Consider the following 20,574-nt stretch of genomic DNA (forward strand, 5'->3'; position numbering starts at 1 on the left):
ACGTGTATTCAGCACGGCAGGGGGCGTCATTACAGACAAAAGCAGCCGCCTGTCTACAGCCAATGTGGACAAGCTGACGTTCATAAAAATGAACCAGGTATGGATCCCACAGGACCTGTCCATCTCTTGTGCAGATTAGACATTAACTACCTCCCCTTAACCATACATTATTGTACTCCAGGGCACTTCTTCATTCAATTATATTTTTATTTTCATTTTACCATTATATTGCGGGGCAACCCAAAGTTGAATGACCCTCTCCTCTGTCTGGGTGCCGGGGCCTAAATATATGACAATGGACTGTTCCAGTGTTGGGTGACGTGAAGCATGATTCTCTGCTATGAAAGGAAGACTGATTCTCTGCTGACATGAAGCCAGATTCTCCGTTACGGGACCTCTCTCCTCTGCCTGGGTGTCGGGGCCTAAATTTTTGACAATGGACTGTTACAGTGGTGGGTGACGTGAAGCATGATTCTCTGCTATGATATGAAGACTGATTCTCTGCTGACATGAAGCCATATTCTCTGTTACGGGACCTCTCTCCTCTGCCTGGGCCTAAATATCTGACGATGGACTGTTCCAGTGTTGGGTGACATGAAGCATGATTCTCTGCTATGATATGCAGACTGATTCTCTGCTGACATGAAGCCAAATTCTCTGTTACGGGACCTCTCTCCTCTGCCTGGGTGCCTGGGCCTAAATATCTGACAATGGACTGTTCCAGTGTTGGGTGACGTGAAGCATGATTCTCTGCTATGACATGAAGACTGATTCTCTGCTGACATGAAGCATGATTCTCTGTTATGGGACCTCTCTCCTCTGCCTGGGTGCCGGGGCCTAAATTTATGACAATGGACTGTTTCAGTAGTGGGTGACGTGAAGCATGATTCTCTGCTATGAAGACTGATTCTCTGCTGACATGAGGCCAGATTCTCTGTTACGGGACCTCTCTCCTCTGCCTTGGGTCCTGGGCCTAAATATCTGACAATGAACTGTTCCAGTGTTGGGTGACGTGAAGCATGATTCTCTGCTATGATATGAAGACTGATTCTCTGCTGACATGAAGCCAGATTTTCTGTTACGGGACCTCTCTCCTCTGCCTGGGTGCCGGGGTCTAAATTTATGACAATGGACTGTTACAGTGGTGGGTGACATGAAGCATGATTCTCTGCTATGATATGAAGACTGATTCTCTGCTGACATGAAGCCAGATTCTCTGTTACGGGACCTCTCTCCTCTGCCTGGGTGCCTGGGCCTAAATATCTGACAATGGACTGTTCCAGTGTTGGGTGACGTGAAGCATGATTCTCTGCTATGATATGAAGACTGATTCTCTGCTGACATGAAGCCAGATTCTCTGTTACGGGACCTCTCTCCTCTGCCTGGGTGCCTGGGCCTAAATATCTGACAATGGAATGTTCCAGTGTTGGGTGACCTAAAGCATGATTCTCTGCTATGATATGAAGACTGATTCTCTGCTGACATGAAGCCAGATTCTCTTTTACGGGACCTCTCTCCTCTGCCTGGGTGCCTGGGCCTAAATTTATGACAATGGACTGTTCCAGTGTTGGGTGACGTGAAGCATGATTCTCTGCTATGACATGAAGACTGATTCTCTGCTGACATGAAGCCAGATTCTCTGTTATGAGACTTCTCTCCTCTGCCTGGGTGCCTGGGCCTAAATATCTGACAATGGACTGTTCTAGTGTTGGGTGACGTGAAGCATGATTCTCTGCTATGACAAGAATACTGATTCTCTGCTGACATGAAGCCAGATTCTCTGTTATGGGACCTCTCTCCTCTGCCTGGGTGCCGGGGCCTAAATATATGGCAATGGACTGTTACAGTAGTGGGTGACGTGAAGCCTGATTCTCTGCTATGGGACCTCTCTCCAATTGATATTGGTTAATTTTTATTTATTTTATTTTAATTGTAATTCATTTCCCTATCCACATTTGTTTGCAGGGGATTTACCTACATGTTGCTGCCTTTTGCAGCCCTCTAGCCCTTTCCTGGGCTATTTTACGGCCTTTTTAGTGCCGAAAAGTTCGGGTCCCTATTGACTTCAATGGGGTTCGGGTTCGGGACGAAGTTCGGGTCGGGTTCGGATCCCGAACCCGAATATTTCCGGGAAGTTCGGCCGAACTTCTCGAACCCGAACATCCAGGTGTTCGCTCAACTCTAGTTATGTCTCTAATATCAGTCGACTATAAGACAGGTAGATCTCTTCAGAGCGTACGAGTACTTTGTTGCAGTGGGGCTTAGAGCAATAAGAGAGAGACAATTTAAAAGATATAAAAATATCTTTTACTATAAGTAACACAGAAGTGAAACAAACAATGCATACAAAAATTTACAGAAAAAGATTACAATAGCAAGCTGGGAAGCATGTGGAAAATAAACAGGGATAAAAAGAGAAATACTATCTTGGATTTCGCCTATGCAAAATCCAGGCACAAACTTACGTTCCAACGGACAGCCTATCGGCGATGTGACCACAGGGCAAAAAGCTCCGCTCTCCCATTGCGCACAGACTTTTATACCCCATTCTGTGGGAGGGTAAGGGGGTTTGGCCCAGCAAATCGCCGGCCAAGGGCTGCACGGTGGGTGTTCCTGAAGGAGGGTATGGGAGGGCTTGTTCGCCCCTCCCAGCTGCTGGCCAGGCCAGTTTTCCCTAATTTTACAAAAATGTCCCATAACTTTGCCGGCATAATAAATATGAAAAACTGGGCACTTGTGCTGGGTCCCCCATGAATTTATGGACGATTCTATGGGTGACACCCCACCTCTCTCCCCTCCAGGTGACTAGTAACCCATTTCCCAGTCTGGGAAGACCCCAGAGCTGTCAAGTTTGGACTCTCCTGGTTCCTCTGGGTGAGAGGTGCATTTTGAGGGTACCTACATTTTTGTGTTATAATTCCATATAGCCCCAATATGCTTTTTGGGGTTCTCAGAGCACGGTTCACATGTCTCTCCTAGGCGCTCCCCCCTCCCAGCTATCTCTGCTTCTGATGTGTAAATTGAGCAGGCTGCAAGGAAGGGCCAACTAGCATGTGTTTAATTTTCATGGTTCCAAGGTGGGCAGGAGACATATGGGCTGGGGTTTGTCCTTAGAAGTTGTCCGAGGTGTGAAGTGATCTCAGCAGGGGGTGATTAGAGTCTGTGGTCTCCAAAGGGCTACAGGAACGACCATATATGGACGTCCTGTTCCCTGATTAGATGTGGCCCTCATTAGATGTGGTTCATTTTTTCTAAACTGACAGTCATTTTTTAATAAGATCCGGACGGGGACGTGACATCGCGTCACAACCTTCACCACCAACTTCAGCACAGCCAGGGGTAAACGACAGCAGACTTTTTTATTTCTTATATTTCCCAATGTTTTGGGTGTGCCCTAATAAAAAAATAAAATAAAAAAATCAACAGGGTTAGCTACCTCCTCCTCCTCCACCGCCGCTTCCACCTACACCACCAAATCTACTGCCTCCTCAACCTCCTACTCCATATCGACCTTCACCTCCTAGATCAAGATTATAATTTTTTTTTTTACGTATTTTATGTTATTTTAAGTCATTTCACTAATTCGTCTGTTACATTGTTGGGTGACATTCACCAATTTTTGGCTGTGATATACCCCTGCTCTAGATAATGGACAGGGAAATACATTTCACTAATTTGTCTGTTACATTGTTAGGTGACATTCACCAATTTTGGGCTGTGATAAACCCCTCCTCTATATACCGGACAGGGAATTAAATTTAGTAAAAATGTCTGTTACTGATCAGAAAATGCGCAAATACAATCGCACGCTGGTCGACGTGCTGCTGATGGCATTCACACCTGACAGCGGGGGCTCAGTGGAAGCACAAGGCGAAGGCTGAGGAGGAGGAAGAGGTCGCCAACGCAGCTGGGGCACCTCCAGCACCTCAGAAGGCAGGGTTAGCATTGCCGAAATGTGGAAAAGTTTTCTTAGCACGCCACAACAACCATCACCACCAGCTGATGTGGAACGTTTTAGCAGGAGGCAGCATTTCAGAAACATGGTGAAGCAGTATGTGTGCACACGCCTACACGTACTGACTGAAGGGTCTGCCCCCTTCAACTTCTGGGTCTCCAAAATTGGGCACATGGCCTGAGCTTGCCCTTTACGCCTTGGAGGTGCTGGTCTGCCCTGCAGCCAGTGTATTGTCTGAACATTTGTTTAGCACGGCAAGAGGGGGTTATCACAGACAAGAGCAGCCGTCTGTCCACAGACAACGTGGACAAGTTCACATTCATTAAAATTAACCAGGCAGGGATCCCACAGGACTTGGCCGTACCTTGTGTAGAATAGACATGACAGCGCACTTTCTCTTTGTTTTATTTTTTTATATTTCCCAATGTCAAAACCAAAATCCAGTGTTGGCTACCTCCTCCTCCTCCACCGCTGCTTCCACCTACACCTCCACATCCACCGCCTCCTCAACCTCCTACTCCATATGGACCTTCTACTCCTAGATCAATATTATTATTTTTTATTTTTACGTATTTTATGTTATTTTAAGTCCTTTCCCTATCTACATTTGTTTGCAGAGCACTTGCCATGCTCTTAACCACATTTTGCTGCCTTTTGCAGCCCTCCAGACCTTTCCATGACTTTTTTAGAGCCATTTTAGTGCTCCAAAGTTCGGGTCCCTATTGACTTCAATGGGGTACGGGGTCAAGTTCGGGTGCCGAACTCAAACATTTTAGCGAAGTTCGGCCGAACCCCGCAAACCCGAACATCCAGGCGTCCGCTCAACTCTACACATGACCTAACCCCTCAGGTGAATGCAGTAAAAATAAATGAATAAATAAAAACTGTGCCAAAACAACCAATTTTTTGGGTCACCTTGCCCCATAAAGTGTAACAATGAATGATCAAAAAATCATATGTACCAAAAATGGTACCCACAAAATGTCAACTGTTCCTGCAAAAAATGAGCCCCTGCACAAGACGATCGGCAGAAAAATACAAAAAATATGGCGTTCAGAAAATGGAGACACAAAAACTTTTTTTTTTTTTCAAACATGCTTTATTATGTAACACAAACAAACAAACAAAGAAAGTAGACATATTTGGTGTCATTGCGTCCATAACAACCTGCTCTATAAAAATAGCGCATGATCTACCCTTTCAGATGAATGTTGTAAAAAAATCAAAACGGTCCCAAAACAGTCATTTTTTGGTTACCTTGCCTGACAAAAAATGTAATATTGAGCAATTAAAATATGTATAATATGTACCCCAAAATAGTACTAATAAAACTAGCAAGGGGCTTCAAATGGGACATGGCATCTAAAAACCAGTTGTAAGGGAGTCTGCGGTTCCGGTTCCCTTGCAGGCAGATACGGTGGAGCGTCCACATGGGCGCCGGAGGGGACGACCGCGGGGATCCCGCAGACTTGCCGAGCTGATGGCAATACGTCGCTGCCAGTTCTGCCTCCGGTGTCTCCAGCGTCCATGCTGGCGCGATCCCATGCCTGTGCAGAGTCGGTTGAGCATCCACGTGCACGCCCGAGGGGTGATTCACAAAGGAATGCGCAGCCGAGTGTGCGTGCATCTTATGTGCTACGTTGGCCACTGGCAGGTAAAGCACCTGTGCACAAATTCAAAGTTGATTATAAGGCTACATGCACATGACAATGCTGTTTTTTGCGGTCCGCAAACCGCAGATACGCAAAAAACAGAAGCCGCCCGTGTGCCTTCCACAATTTGTGGAACGGAACGGGCGGCCCATTGTAGACATGCCTATTCTTGTCCGCAAAACGGACAGGAATAGGACATGCTATATTTTTTTTTGCGGGACCACAGAACTGTGCAATGGATGCGGACAGCACACAGAGTGCTGGCGCATCTTTTGCAGCCCCATTGAAGTGAATGGGTCCGCATCCGAGCCGCAAAAACGGCGGCTCGGATGCGGACCAAAACAACGGTCATGTGCATGTGGCCTAATGAGTAGGATCATCGCATGGCCTATGAGGTTCTGACAATCAGCACTCTGTGATTGGCCACCAGTTGTTTAAAAGGTGATCTCCCTGGCTGATCAATGCGCACTGTTGTCTCTACAACCTGGGAGTATGCTGGTTCATATTCACTAAGTTTGATCCATGCATGAACGCTGTGTGTCTTCATCTAGTGAATGCCTATGTAAACCTTGTCTCTGCTCTACAGTTGCCCCATGTTTGGCCTTGGATCAGACCCTGGATACTTCACCATCTCATCCTTAGGTACCTGGTTTCATGGACTCTTCTGTATGAACTATAGCCTGGTCTGGCTTTTCTCCGACGTTTTCCCACAGAGGTTATTATTTGAACTACGTTATTTGATTTCTGTCTTGGACTTTACTGCTGTGTTTTTAAGAAATCCACATTTGTTCAAATCATTGCCTGGTTGCTTGTGGTTCTGCAGCCTTAAACCAGTCCACCAAAATCTGCATTCCAAAAACCATATGGCACTTCTGTTCTTCTGCACCCTGCCATGTGCCCTTACATCAGTTTACGATCACATGTGGGGTGTTTCTGTAAACTGCAGAATCAGGGTAATAAATATTAAATTTTGTTTGGCTGTTAACCCTCAATATGCTATAGAAAAAAATGGATTCAAATGGAAAATCTTCCAAAAAAAGTTAAATTTAGAAATTTCATCTCCATTTTCTTTTAATTCTTGTGGAACACCTAAAGTGTTAACAAAAATTGTAAAATCAGTTTTGAGTAACTTGAGGGGTGTAGTTTCTACAATGGGGTCATTTATTGAGGATTTCCACAATGTAAGTCCTACAAAGTGACTTCAGACCTAAACTGGTCCTTAAAAATTAGATTTTGGAAATTTTCTTAAAAACTTTAAGAATTGCTTCTCAAATTCTAATCCTTCTAGCATCCTAACAAAATAAAATGAAATTGACAAAATCATGCCAACATAAAGTAAACATATGGAGAATGTTAAGCAATAAATATTTTATGAGATATCACTTTCTGTTTTAAAAGCAGAGAAATTAAATATGTTGAAAATTGCAAATGTTAAAAATTTTGGGGTAAATTTGGGATTTTTCATAAATAAAGGTAAAATATATTGACTCAAATATATGACTATCATGAAGTATAATGTGTCACGAGAAATCGCTTGGCTCAGAATGGATAAGTAAAAGTGTTCCAAAGTTACCACATAAAGTGATACATGTCAGATTTGCAAAAAATGGCCTGGGCAGGAGGGAGAAAACAGTCCCGGGATAGAAGGGGTTAAAAAAGAATACATTTGAAAACACCATGAAAAATACAAATAAAAAGAAAAAAGTGCAAAAAACAAATAAAAAAACAAAACTGTGTCTCCTGTCCCCCAGAGGTCTTTTAAAGACCTCTTGGGGGATATACAGTGCTGCAAAAATATATTAGAAAAGGAAAAAAATAATTTAGCAAAAAATAAATAAATAAAAGTAAAAGAAAACAATAAAAATAAAAATAAAGTACAAAATAACATTGTTCACTGTCCCCTAACGGTCTTTTTATGATCTCTTGGGGGACATGTGGCAAAAATATATTTTAAAAATAAATAATAAAGTGATTCAAAAAAATTATAATTATATAATCAATAAAAAAAAGTCTTTTTGTAGCAGAGGTCTTTTTGTAGCAGAAATATATAAAAAAAATAAGTTAAGAAAAGAAAAAATTATAAAATACATAAAAGAAAAAAGCCCACACCAACCAAAACCATTAGAATTATCACCCCATTCATGTGAAACTATACATATTATATAATAAAATGACATATAGGTAACTAATTATAATAATTTGCATATTTAAATAATGAGCTATAGTTTGAATAAAAATGACTTTAAAGAAATTTTGTACAGTTTCCCCCTAATAAAACTAAAAAAATATATTAAAAATCCCTGTGTCATGTATTAAAAAGCTGCAAGTGTTTGAACCACGTGTGCTAAATCACAAAGCAGTGACTGGCCATTAAGGCCTTTTCTGTCCTGGTCATTAAGGCCTCTTTCACACGGGCGTCGCGTGTTAGGGCCGAAAAAGGATGCGGGTGCGTTTCGGGAAAATGCACAATTTTTCCACGTGAGTGCAAAGTGTTTTAATGCGTTTTGCACGCACGTGAGAAAAATCGGCATGTTTGGTACCCATACCTGAATCCGGACTTCTTCACAGAAGTTTGGGTTTGGGTTAGGTATTCTGTAGATTTTATTATTTTCCCTTATAAATTAGGGATGGAGGGGTTAAAAAAATAAAAATTAAAAATTAAACTCACCTCATCCACTTGTTCGCGCAGCCCGGCTTGTCTTCTTTCTTCTTCTTTAAGGACCTGGGAGAAAAGGACTTTGGTGACATCACTGTGCTCATCACATGGTCCATCACCATAATGATGGACCATGTGATGAGCGCAGTGACATCACCAAAGGTCCTTTTCCTCCCAGGTCATCAAAGAAGAAGAAAGAAGACAAGCCGGGCAGCGCGAACAAGTGGATGAGGTGAGTGCTGTCTGCATCTTTTGGGGCCCGATTGAAGTGAATGGGTCTGCATCTGAGCTGCAAAACAATGCGGATCAGATGCGGACCAAAACAATGGCCATGTGCGTGAGCCCTCAGGGAAAGTGCTTACTGGTTATTACGGGGCACCTACAGTATATCTGGGGGTGCAGGAGGCAGTAAGAACCAGTGAGCGCCGTCCTCTGCAGTGAAGGAAAGCGCTTATTTGTGATTAGGAGGCAGGAAGTAAATGTCACCACTTAAAGGGGTTTCCCAGTGATTTTTAACAAGTTCCTGCAGTGTAGTCCCTGACACAGAAGATTCCTACTGTCCTGCTCCATGCTGCTCTCGCTGTCTCCATCTTCCGGTCCCAGATATACTGCAGGTGCCCCCCCTTTTTTTTTTTTTTTCCGCAGCCCCTTGAATTAGAGTGATGTGACAATGCGTTCCCCAGACCAAACCATAATAAGGTTGTGGGCCCCAGGTGTACAGGCAATTTATTTTCAATTCTATTTGTTCAAAACAATTAAAACTATGGGGGTGATTTATTAACCTGAAACGCGCCTATATTAGGTGTATTTCACGTGCCACAATCTGCAACTTTTCCCCGCTAGGAAGCTGGCTTACATATAGAAGTGGCACTGGATGCGCCGAAGTTATGTGGAGGCTGGCGCCTCTACATAACTTCGCTGATCCAATGCAGGAGGAGGGGCTATATTCACACCGGCATCTAAAACGCTGGTCTTAAAGGGACACTGACAGGCCCAATAACCATAATTAGCTGTAAATATGCATGCACAGGTCTTCTAATGTGCATTAAAAACATATAAGTATAACCCCTGTCCACATTATGAATACAGTAAACTCACGTTTTATAACCTGAAGTAATCGTTCTTCTTTCTGCCCAAGGGGCGGGGTTTCAGCTCTACTTGCGCCCAGCCAGCATCAGCCCAACCGCCGTTTTGAAGCGCCGCCCAGCTCATCAATATTCACTTCGCTGGGCGGCTTCTGCTGTCCCGACCTTCCGAGATCCGGCGCATGCCCAATAGAAAGCTATGGGTGCCGGGCGCATGCGCAGAAGCTGAAAGTGAGTCCGATGCCCACAGCTTTCTATTGGGCATGCGCCGGATTTTGGAAGGTCGGGACAGCAGAAGCCGCCCAGCGAAGTGAATATTGATGAGCTGGGCGGCGCTTCAAAACGGCGGTTGGGCTGATGCTGGCTGGGCGCAAGTGGAGCTGAAACCCCGCCCCTTGGGCAGAAAGAAGAACGATTACTTCAGGTTATAAAACGTGAGTTTACTGTATTCATAATGTGGACAGGGGTTATACTTATATGTTTTTAATGCACATTAGAAGACCTGTGCATGCATATGTACAGCTAATTATGGTTATTGGGCCTGTCAGTGTCCCTTTAATATATTATATAATATTTTAGATACATTGGAGCAATTGAAAAATAGTTATGAAGTTGTACAGAGTCTTCAAAGTGTAACTATTATTTAACTTTTTTAATGTATAGGGATAATCATGTTAATTGTTTTTGAAATATATTTTCTTATGGAAAAATGTACACTTTTATTGGAAAGCTGGCAGTAAATTATTCGCTTAGCAAACCTCTGAAAGTAAGGCCTCATGCACACGACTGTTCCATTTTTTACGGTCCGCAAACCGCGGATCCGCAAAAAATTGAAGCCGCCCGCGTGCCTTCCGCAACTTGTGGAACGGAAAGGGCGGCCGTCAATATAAATGTCTATTCTTGTCCGCAAAGCGCGGACAAGAATAGGACATGTTATTTTTTTTTTGCGGTGCCACAGAACGGAGCAACGGATGCTGTCCGCATCTTTTGCGGCCCCATTGAAGTTTTGGCGGCTCGGATGCAGACCCAAACAACGGCCGTGTGCATGAGGCCTTACTAAGGAGAATCAGTCTTTAGAATCCTACTGAACGCTAAAGATGGTTTATTGGAACCACGTCGAATGTATACACTGGGAAAAAAAGATGCTAAAGTGTAGTCCAGTAAAAACAATCCTGAAATATGCCTATATTAGGAGTATTTCCGGCACAAATTGCAATTTGTGACTCCCCCCCCCCCCCCGCTCATGCCAGATTTAGGCCTCTTTCACACTACCGTGTTTTTTTTTTCCGTTTTGCGGGCCTTTTCTTGCGTTCCGTATACGGTCCGAATGCTGAACCATTCATATCAATGGTTCCGCAAAAAAAACGGAATGTACTCCGTATTCATTCCGTTTCTGTATTTCCGTTTTTCCGTTCCGTTGAAAGATAAAACATGTCCTATTATTGCCCTCAAATCACATTCTGTGGCTCCATTCAAGTCAATGGGTCCGCAAAAAAAACGGAATACATACGGAAATGCATCCTTATGTCTTAAGTATCCGTTCCGGAACAATCTATTGAAAATGTTATGCCCAGCCCAATTTTTTCTATGCAATTACTGTATACTGTATATGCTATACGGAAAAATGGAACAGAAAAACTGAACGGAAACGGAAACACAACAGAAACAAAAAAAACGGAACAACAGATCCGTGAAAAACGGACGGCAAAACACTGAAAACCATACGGTAGTGTGAAAGAGGCCTTAAGGGCTCTTTCACACGAGTGTGTCCAGATAAGGTCCGAATGCGTTGCAGCAAACCCGTGCGAGTAGGTACCCAATTGCAGTCAGTTTTGACTGCGATTGCGTTCCGTTGTTCAGTTTTTATCGCGCGGGTGCGATGCGTTTTGCACGCGCATGATGAAAAACTGAATGTGGTACCCAGACCCAAACTTCTTCACAGAAGTTCAGGTTTGGGTTCAAGGTTGTGTAGATTATATTATTTTCTCTTATAACATGGTTATAAGGGAAAATAATAGCATTCTGAATACAGAATGCATAGTACAGTCGTGGCCAAAAGTTTTGAGAATTACATAAATATTGGAAATTGGAAAAGTTGCTGCTTAAGTTTTATAATAGCAATTTGCATATACTCCAGAATGTTATGAAGAGTGATCAGATAAATTGCATAGTACTTCTTTGCTATGAAAATTAACTTAATCCCCAAAAAAACTTTCCACTGCATTTAATTGCTGTCAGTAAAGGACCTGCTGAAATCATTTCAGTAAACGTCTTGTTAACTCAGGTGAGAATGTTGATGAGCACACGGCTGGAGATCATTATGTCAGACTGATTGGGTTAAAATGGAAGACTTGACCTGTTAAAAGGAGGGTGATGCTTGAAATGATTGTTCTTCCATTGTTAACCATGGTGTCCTGCAAATAAACACGTGCAGCCATCATTGCGTTGCATAAAAATGTCTTCACAGGCAAGGATATTGTGGCTACTAAGATTGCACCTCAATCAACAATTTATAGGATCATCAAGAACTTCAAGGAAAGAGGTTCAATTCTTGTTAAGAAGGCTTCAGGGCATCCAAAAAAGTCCAGCAAGCGCCAGGATCGTCTCCTAAAGTGGATTCAGCTCCGGGATCGGAGTGCCACCAGTGCAGACCTTGCTCAGGAATGGCAGCAGGCACGTGTGAGCGCATCTGCACGCACAGTGAGGCGAAGACTTTTGGAAGATGGCCTGGTGTCAAGAAGGGCAGCAAAGAAGCCACTTCTCTAAATAAAAAACATCAGGGACAGATTGATCTTCTGCAGAAAATATGGTGAATGGAGTGCTGAAGACTGGGGCAAAGTCATATTCTCCGATGAAGCCTCTTTCCGATTGTTTGAGGCATCAGGAAAAAGGCTTGTCCGGAGAAGAAAAGGTGAGTTCTACCATCAGTCCTGTGTCATGACAACAGTAAAGCATCATGAGACCATTCATGTGTGAAGTTGCTTCTCATCCAAGGGAGTGGGCTCACTCACAATTTTGCCCCAAAACACAGCCATGAATAAAGAATGGTACTAAAACACCCTCCAACAGCAACAATCCAACAACAGTTTGGTGAAGAACAATGCATTTTCCAGCACCGTGCCATAAGGCAAAAGTGATAACTAAGTGGCTCGGGGACCAAAACGTTGACATTTTGGGTCCATGACCTGGAAACTCCCCAGATCTTAATCCTATTGAGAACTTGTGGTCAATCCTCAAGAGGCGGGTGGACAAACAAAAACCCACTAATTCTGACAAACTCCAAGAAGTGATTATGAAAGAATGGGTTGCTATCAGTCAGGAATTGGCCCAGAAGTTGATTGAGAGCATGCCCAGTCGAATTGCAGAGGTCCTGAAAAGGAAGGGCCAACACTGCAAATACTGACTCTTTGCATAAATGTCATGTAATTGTCGATAAAAGCCTTTGAAACGTATGAAGTGCGTGTAATTATATTTCACTACATCACAGAAACAACTGAAACAAAAGATCTAAAAGCAGTTTAGCAGCAACCTTTGTGAAAACTAATATTTGTGTCATTCTCAAAACTTTTGGCCACGAGTGTAAAATAGGGCTGGAGGGGTTAAAAAAAAAATATTTTTTTTTTAACTCACCTTAATCCACTTGTTTGCGCAGCCGGCATCTCTTCTGTCTTGTTCTGTGAGTAATAGGACCTTTGATGACGTCACTACGCTCATCACATGGTCCATCACATGTCCCATCACCATGTGATGAATCATGTGACGGACCATGTGATGAGCGTAGTGACGTCATCAAAGGTCCTATTCCTTACAGAACAAGACAGAAGAGATGCCGGCTGCACGAACAAGTGGATTAAGGTGAGTTAAATTATTATTTATGTATTTTTTAACCCCTCCAGCCCTATTGTACTATGCATTCTGTATTCAGAATGCTTTTATTTTCCCTTATAACCATGTTATAAGGGAAAATAATAAAGATCGGGTCCCTATCCCGATCGTTTCCTAGCAACCATGCGCGAAAATCGCACCGCATCCGCACTTGCTTGTGGATGCTTGCAATTATCATGCAGCCCCATTCACTTCTATGGGGCCTGTGTTGCGTAAAAAACACACAAAATAGAGCTTGCTGTGATTTTCACACAACGCACAAGTGATGCGTTAAAATCACCGCTCATGTGCACAGCCCCATAGAAATGAATGGGTCTGGATTCAGTGTGGGTGCAATGCATTCAACTCACGCATTGCACCCGCGCTGAAAAAACTTGCCCGTGTGAAAGGGGCCTAAATGTACGCCTGTTTTAGGTGTAGAAAATGGTCTAAATGTAAGCCAGCTTCATAACTTCAGTGAATACACCACCACATATAGGTGTTATTAAGACTGGTACGGTATTTTAAACCAGACCCCCAAAGTATACTTTTTTTTTTATAATGGAACCCTAGCATCGCCACTGTACCGCATATGTCTGAGACGTTCATCATGTATATACATTAGGTATGGGACAAAAACATGATGTGAACACAGCACTAACCCTGGGTTCAGACCTGAGCGGTTAGAAAGGAGCGCTCTGTATGCGCGATTGCATGGGCGGTTACAATCGTGCATACAGAGACAAGCGAACACACATTGTCGCGCGTTCCCTAATATCTATGTGCGGGAACGCGCGACAAAACGCCCCAAAAAGCTCAAGAACTTGTTTGAGCATCGGTGAGAACCATTCCCATAGGGAAGCATTGGTTTCTCCTTGTTGAGCGTTTTACAGCGCGTAGGAACTTAGGGTAAGATGCAGAGGTAGGATTCTCAGCCTGCCTCCTTACTCATTGCCCCTGGCAATGCCTTCCTGCATGTGTCTTTAATATATTCTACTACAAAGTTCTGTATTTTACCAAGTTCCAGTGCCAAGTGAGAGTGGTCTGGACCGATCACTGCTATGCCGTTCTTTTTCAGCTTCCAAGCTCTTCCCTGCTTAGTTTAGTGAGCTCCAGGCAGATAGAGGTTAACAGCGCTGCAACAATCAGCATGTCCCTGGTTAGCTACTAATCATTGGGCAATAGGGGATGAAGCGATCAATGCTGAGAAATTAAGTAAAATTATAGTTATACTTTAAAATCTTTCCAGACTTGGAAATTGCCATTCTGCCATCTTTATGTACATTTACTTCTATAGGTTGGTTCTCCCTCTGAACCACTCTCTGTTTTGCAGCACATTAAACTCTGTAGGTACGTCTGGCACTTTGAGAATCCATAGCAATAGATAAGAGGATCAAGACAGCAACTGATGCTACTGATGCAGACACACACAATATACATTACATACAACATTTCACTTGGTTGTTTATAAAAACTCAGATAGTGAAAGAAAAAGATGATGTTGGCTGGCCCAAAGCCAAGTACAAAGACACATAGCACGGTCACAGTGAGGACCACAGCTCGAGATCTACTGAACGTGCTGACTATTGCTGTAGAACTCAGTTTTCTGATGACACCTATGTAGCAGAAGGTTGTAATAATTAAAGGTAAGAAGAATAAGAGTGAGATATAAGTGGTAAAGTAGTGAGCATAAAAATTGCGACGAACTTCCAGAGGCAGCATATCATGACAGGTTGTAATGTTCAAAGTCTTAATATGATATGTTTGCTGAGTTATGAGCAGAGGCACAGTGCTTGAAATGGCCAGAATCCAAGTAAGTATACAGGCCATCCACGCCCGGGTTGTTGTCCGCCAGTACAGAGACTGTATTGGGTAGACCACAGCCAGGAACCTGTCCACACTGATGCTGGTCATAAGCAGGACGGAGCAGTACATATTACAGTTAAATGCTGCCGTGACCAGACGGCACATTCCTTCTCCAATGCGCCAGTCATTCCCAGAGAATCGATATATTATGGTGAAAGGGAGAAAAATAATAAAGAGCACATCAGCGATGGCCAGGTTCAGCATGTACACCACCGCTGGTTTCCTGACTTTTATCTTGATGAGGAATATAAAGATTGCCATCACATTTATAGGGAGCGCCACCATGAATACCAGGGTGTATACTGACGGTATGAACCTAGTCATCCACTGACCACTGAGATAGGCTTGAGCTGTGTTAGATATGATTGTTCCACTGCCATTTGTACCTAGAAACAATAAAAAAGAATATTAATATTAAACCAAGAAATTAAAGGGCAAAATATTGCAATTCCTACACCATTTGCTATACCTTTTGTCAATATTAGAAATGAGCGAATCGAAGCTGACAAAGTGGAATTCGATCTGAATTTCAGGAAAAATTTGATTCGCAACGAATGCAAATTTCCTCGCGCTTCGTGGTAACGAATCAATTTTTTCCTAAAATAGCTGCTGCAGCTGTGAAAACATGGGGCAAGGAACTCTGGGAAGGCGGGATCACTCAGATTGACATGCCTGCATGCAGCCAATCAGCAGCCAGCCAGCCCTGTGATGTCACAGCCCTATAACTACAGCAGCCATCTTGGATTCAGAGATTTTCCAGCATTCTGAGTGCAGGGACAGACATGAGATGGCACTAGGGACAGCAAAAGAAAAACCTGATTGTGAAAAGAAAACCTGAAGAAACGATTTAAAAGTGCAGGGAAAGGATAGGGAGGAATCATTGCACAGAATCTTAGTGCAGGGAGATGTCAGAAGGCGCTAGGGACAGTGCTAGAAACGTGATTTACAAGTGAAGCAAAAGATTATTTGGGGATTCAAATAGACATTATACAGCTCTGTCATTCCAGCACTTTGTTCTTGGGGTGCAAGTGCTATGTTGAAAAGCTTATATCTATTTTTAAAAAGAAAAACATATAAACAGTTCACTTTTGTAGTTATATGTGGTGAAAGCATTTAGTGGCATATTTCAGTACAAAAAGAATAATATATACGTAGTTAATTTCTGCAGTTATATGTGGTAAAAGCGTTTAGTGGCGTATTTCAGTACAAAAAGAATAATATATGCGCAGTTCATTTCTGCAGTTATATGTGGTGAAAGCGTTTAGTGGCCTATTTCAGTACAAAAAGAACAATATATACGCAGTTCACTGTTGCAGTTATTTGCGGTAAAAGCGTTTAGTGATGTATTGCCGTACTAAAAGAAAAATATATACGCAGTTTACTTCTGCAGTTATATGCTGTGAAAGCGTTTAGTGGGGTATTTCAGTACAAACAGAAAAATATATACGCAATTCACTTCTGCAGCTATATGTGGTGAAAGCGTTTAGTGGCCTATTTCATTACAAAAAGAAAAATATATAAGAGTTCACTTCTGCAGTTATATGTGGTGAAAGCATTTAGTGGCGTATTTCAGTACAAAAAGAATAATATATACGCAGTTCATTGTTACAGTTTTTTGCGGCAAAAGTGTTTAGTGACGTATTTCAGTACAAACAGAAAAGTATATACGCAGTTCACTTCTGCAGTTATATGTGGTCAAAGCATTTAGTGGTGTGTTTCAGTACAAAAATAATAATATATACGCTCTTCACTGTTGCAGTTATTTGCGGTAAAAGCGTTTAGTGACGTATTTCAGTACAAAAAAAATATATATATACGCAGTTCACTTCTGCAGTTATTTGTGGTGAAAGTGTTTAGTGGCCTATTTCAGTACAGAAATAAAAATATATACGCACTTCATTGTTGCAGTTATTTGTGGTGAAAGCGATTACTGGATGATTTCAGTACAAAAAGATAAATATATGCGCACTTTACTGTTGCAGTTATTTGTGGTGAAAGCGTTTAATGGCCTATTTCAGTACAAAATGAAAAATATATTCTCAGTTCACTTCTGCAGTTATATGTGGTGAAAGCGTTTACTGGCCTAGTACAAAAAGAAAATATACACCCATTTCACTTCTGCAGTTATTTGTGGTGAAAGCATTTAGTGGCCTATTTCAGTACAAAAAGAAAAATATATACGCAGTTAACTGTTGCAGTTATTTGCGGTAAAAGCGTTTAGTGGCCTATTTCAGTACAAAAAGAAAAAAATATATACAGCGCTTTTAGGGGTGTTTAAATTTAATTTTTATTTAGTTAGTTCAGCTAAGACAGAGAAGTGCCAGGCCCTGCACAGGGGAGTGTCAGAGGCCTAAATGTTTCTGGCGCAGGCACAGGTCGCAGCAGAGTAAGGGGGTGTGGCAGCAGTGGTCACTTCGAGAGGCCTGAGCTCCCAGTGTCAGCTAGTGGTCGTGTCTTGACCAGCAACCCAGCGGTTCTTGATTGGTTGACTTGATATTCAACTTTGTTGCAAATTACAGCAGCATCAGCAGCCTGAGTCTAGAGTCGCTGATGAGTAGCTTTCTTCACCCGCACAGTGAAGAAACTACTCACCAGCAGGTAGACATAGAGCAGAACCTTTAACCAGCAGGTGGTGACATACTTGGAGTGCACCCTGCCAGCCGTCATTGAAGATCCGCTGGACTACTGGGCAGCCAAACTGGATTTTTGGCCGCAACTGGTTGAGTTTGCCCTGGAAAAGTTGTCATACCCAGCCAGTAGTGTGGCATCAGAGTAGGTGTTTAGTGTGGTGGGGGCCATAGTTACCCCAAGGAGAATTTGCCTGTCCACTCAAAATGTGGAGAGACTGACCTTTGTTAAGATGAATCAAGCGTGGATCAGCCAGGATTTCCACCCACCAATGCCTGATGCATCTGATTAGATTGTCCATGCCACCTCACTCAAACCTTGAAAAAAGAGAATGGTTTCTTGTGGCTACCTGCCTCAGCTACTACTCTGATGCTGCCACCCACCTGATGCCACACATCTGATGCCAAGTGCTCCTTCTTTCACCCACCTTCATCAGCGGGTACTGCCCGACTCTGTCACCGGGTCTCTTTGTGGTCTCCTGATGCTGCTGCTGCCATCTCCACACTATATCACCTTCACACTCTGTGGTTTCCTGATGCTACTGCTGCTGCCATCTCCACACTGTGTCACCTTGCCACTCTGTGGTATCCTGATGCTGCTGCCATATCCACACTATGTCACCTTGCCTCTCTGTGGTATCCTGATGCTGCTGCTGCCATCTCCACACTATGTCACCTTGCCACTCTGTGGTATCCTGATGCTGCCATCTCCACACTATGTCACCTTGCTACTCTGTGGTATCCTGATGCTGATGCTGCCATCTACACAGTATGTCACCTTGCCACTATGTAGTATCCTGATGCTGCTGCCATATCCACACTATGTCACCCTGCCACTCTGTGGTATCCTCCTGATGCTGCTGCTGTCGCCACCTCCAGACTCGGTCATTGTGCCACTCGGTGGCTTCCTCATGCTGCTGTCACCTCAAGACTCTGTCATTGTGCCACTCGGTGGCCTCCTCATACTGCTGCCAACTCCAGACCCTGTCATTGAGCCACTCTGTGGTCTCCTCATGCTGCTTGAACCTCACAGCTATGTCATAGGTCCACTCTGTGGACTTCTCCTGCTGTTCCCACCCTCCCCACTTCATGACTGGTCCACTATTTTGGCTTTTGGCCTGGCTGACATTATCATATTTTTTACCTTTCTTCTGATCTGTCAGAAGGAAGGAAACATGAGATGCACAACAGATCCTGTCTGTGTAGCAGCTGTAAGGCCTGTATGGTTCCATCAAAATTGGCTTATGATTTGGTAGCCAAAAGCAGGAGTGGGTACAAAACACAGAAGACATGCAAATATTCCATTCACGTGTCATCTCTGTTTTCGATCCACCCCTGTTTTTTTTAGCATAACAATACTGATGAATTATTGAGCAAATGCTGACCAAGTAAAGTCGTATGCTCCACAGACGGGATCCGTTTTTTGGGGGTTATTGTTCTGACGGCTAAGAGGAAGGGCAAATCAATCATTGGCGTCAACACAAACTTACTGCTGACGTCCTCTCCACTCTGTAAGGTGAAATGGCCGGCACTGCTCTTTGAAGTTGTTCGGCGGTGCACGTGTCAACGGGCAGGCATCCCAGTGTTACAGCTGTAAAGGAAGGACCGGCACTCGCACTTGTTTCTTTTGATGCAGAATTTAATTTTAAGTCACCTATTCATTCATAGTGACGCGGCGTTTCAGCACTCACATGTGCTTTCATCAGACTAATGAAAGCACATGTGAGTGCTGAAACGCCGCGTCACTATGAATGAATAGGTGACTTAAAATTAAATTCTGCATCAAAAGAAACAAGTGCGAGTGCCGGTCCTTCCTTTACAGCCCTCTCCACTCTGTCAGGGGGGCTCTGCTTGTATAAGCATTTAATAGAAGAGGTTCTGTAGACGTCTATGTGGAATCGCTGACGAGGGTGTAAAAGGACTCCGCTTCTTCTTGACGCTAACATCGACCTGTAAGGCAGAGTTAATACTTCAGTTATTTGGTCAGTTTTGGCCCCGTGACTGCCCAAATAAGTGAAGTGTGCAGTGATTCTAAGAGCGACCCCTGTCATCTGCATATCATACTGACTCACAGTATTATTTCACTACCACAGCAGACTCCCTATGAGTGTTCTACACCCCTATAAAGGCTCTCTGCAGCCCGGAAATAGCTGTTTTTTTAAACGCAATTTGACGTGAATATATTCGGCTCAAAGCAAATCTTTGAAAAATTCAGCGAACCGGCCGAATCGAATTTTTGAGAAATTCGCTCATCTCTAGTCAATATGTAAATTCCGAATGGAAAAGAGAAAGGAGATGATATAGACACCACCAAACTTTCTTCTACAGAAAATATGACAACATATTATGTATATGAAAGATCAGGTCTCCATATGATGTCTAGCAACCTCCATCTCGTATCCAGTGAGGCCAGACTGGAGTGGAGCTGAGGGGAGGCCAGGATGACGCTGGTTTGGTTGGCGAGAAGTCTGGAAGTTAAAGGGTTAATGGCCCAGTAGCTGGGAGGTGGAGGGAGTTTCCGGGGTAACTGGGGGGGAAGAGATAGGTGCCATTTTATAGGTAGACAGCAAACTGCACTCACCATGTCTGTGGAAGCGATGCTGGCCCAGATCAAGAGGGAAGCTGAGGCAAGGGGACCTGGATGGCTGAGAGAGCAGTTAGGAGGCCTGCCTCAGGAACCCCCAGTAGCAGTGGAGATCCCAGATGAAGGGGCTAGACGGCCGCGCCGGGTCCGACTGCCGCGTGCTTGACCTCCGACGAAAACCCTCGGGTCAGGCGCCGATTGCAGAGCCCCTCCAGGGACCCTCCATGGCGGGTAGCGGCGCAGCGGGCTTCAGTTAGGCGCTCCCGCTGTGGGAGGTGGGAGGAA

At 43.6% G+C, this 20,574-nt stretch overlaps 1 protein-coding gene across 1 annotated transcript; it reads right to left on the reverse strand.

The window, feature by feature from the left end:
- Positions 1 to 14,487: 14,487 nt before the first annotated feature.
- Positions 14,488 to 15,423, reverse strand: LOC122929454 (proteinase-activated receptor 1-like). Its single transcript, XM_044283038.1, has one exon. It carries the CDS (start codon positions 15,400 to 15,402, stop codon positions 14,488 to 14,490), a length of 915 nt encoding a protein of 304 aa, XP_044138973.1. The 5' UTR covers positions 15,403 to 15,423.
- Between the last annotated feature and the right edge of the window lie 5,151 nt (positions 15,424 to 20,574).

The sequence above is a fragment of the Bufo gargarizans genome, chromosome 1 (assembly GCF_014858855.1).
Source record: "Bufo gargarizans isolate SCDJY-AF-19 chromosome 1, ASM1485885v1, whole genome shotgun sequence".
Classification (NCBI taxonomy): Eukaryota; Metazoa; Chordata; class Amphibia; order Anura; family Bufonidae; genus Bufo; species Bufo gargarizans.

Excerpts from the sequence above, each read along its gene's own strand:
- LOC122929454 (XM_044283038.1), bottom strand. The coding sequence starts at position 15,402 with ATGACTAGGTTCATACCGTCAGTATACACCCTGGTATTCATGGTGGCG.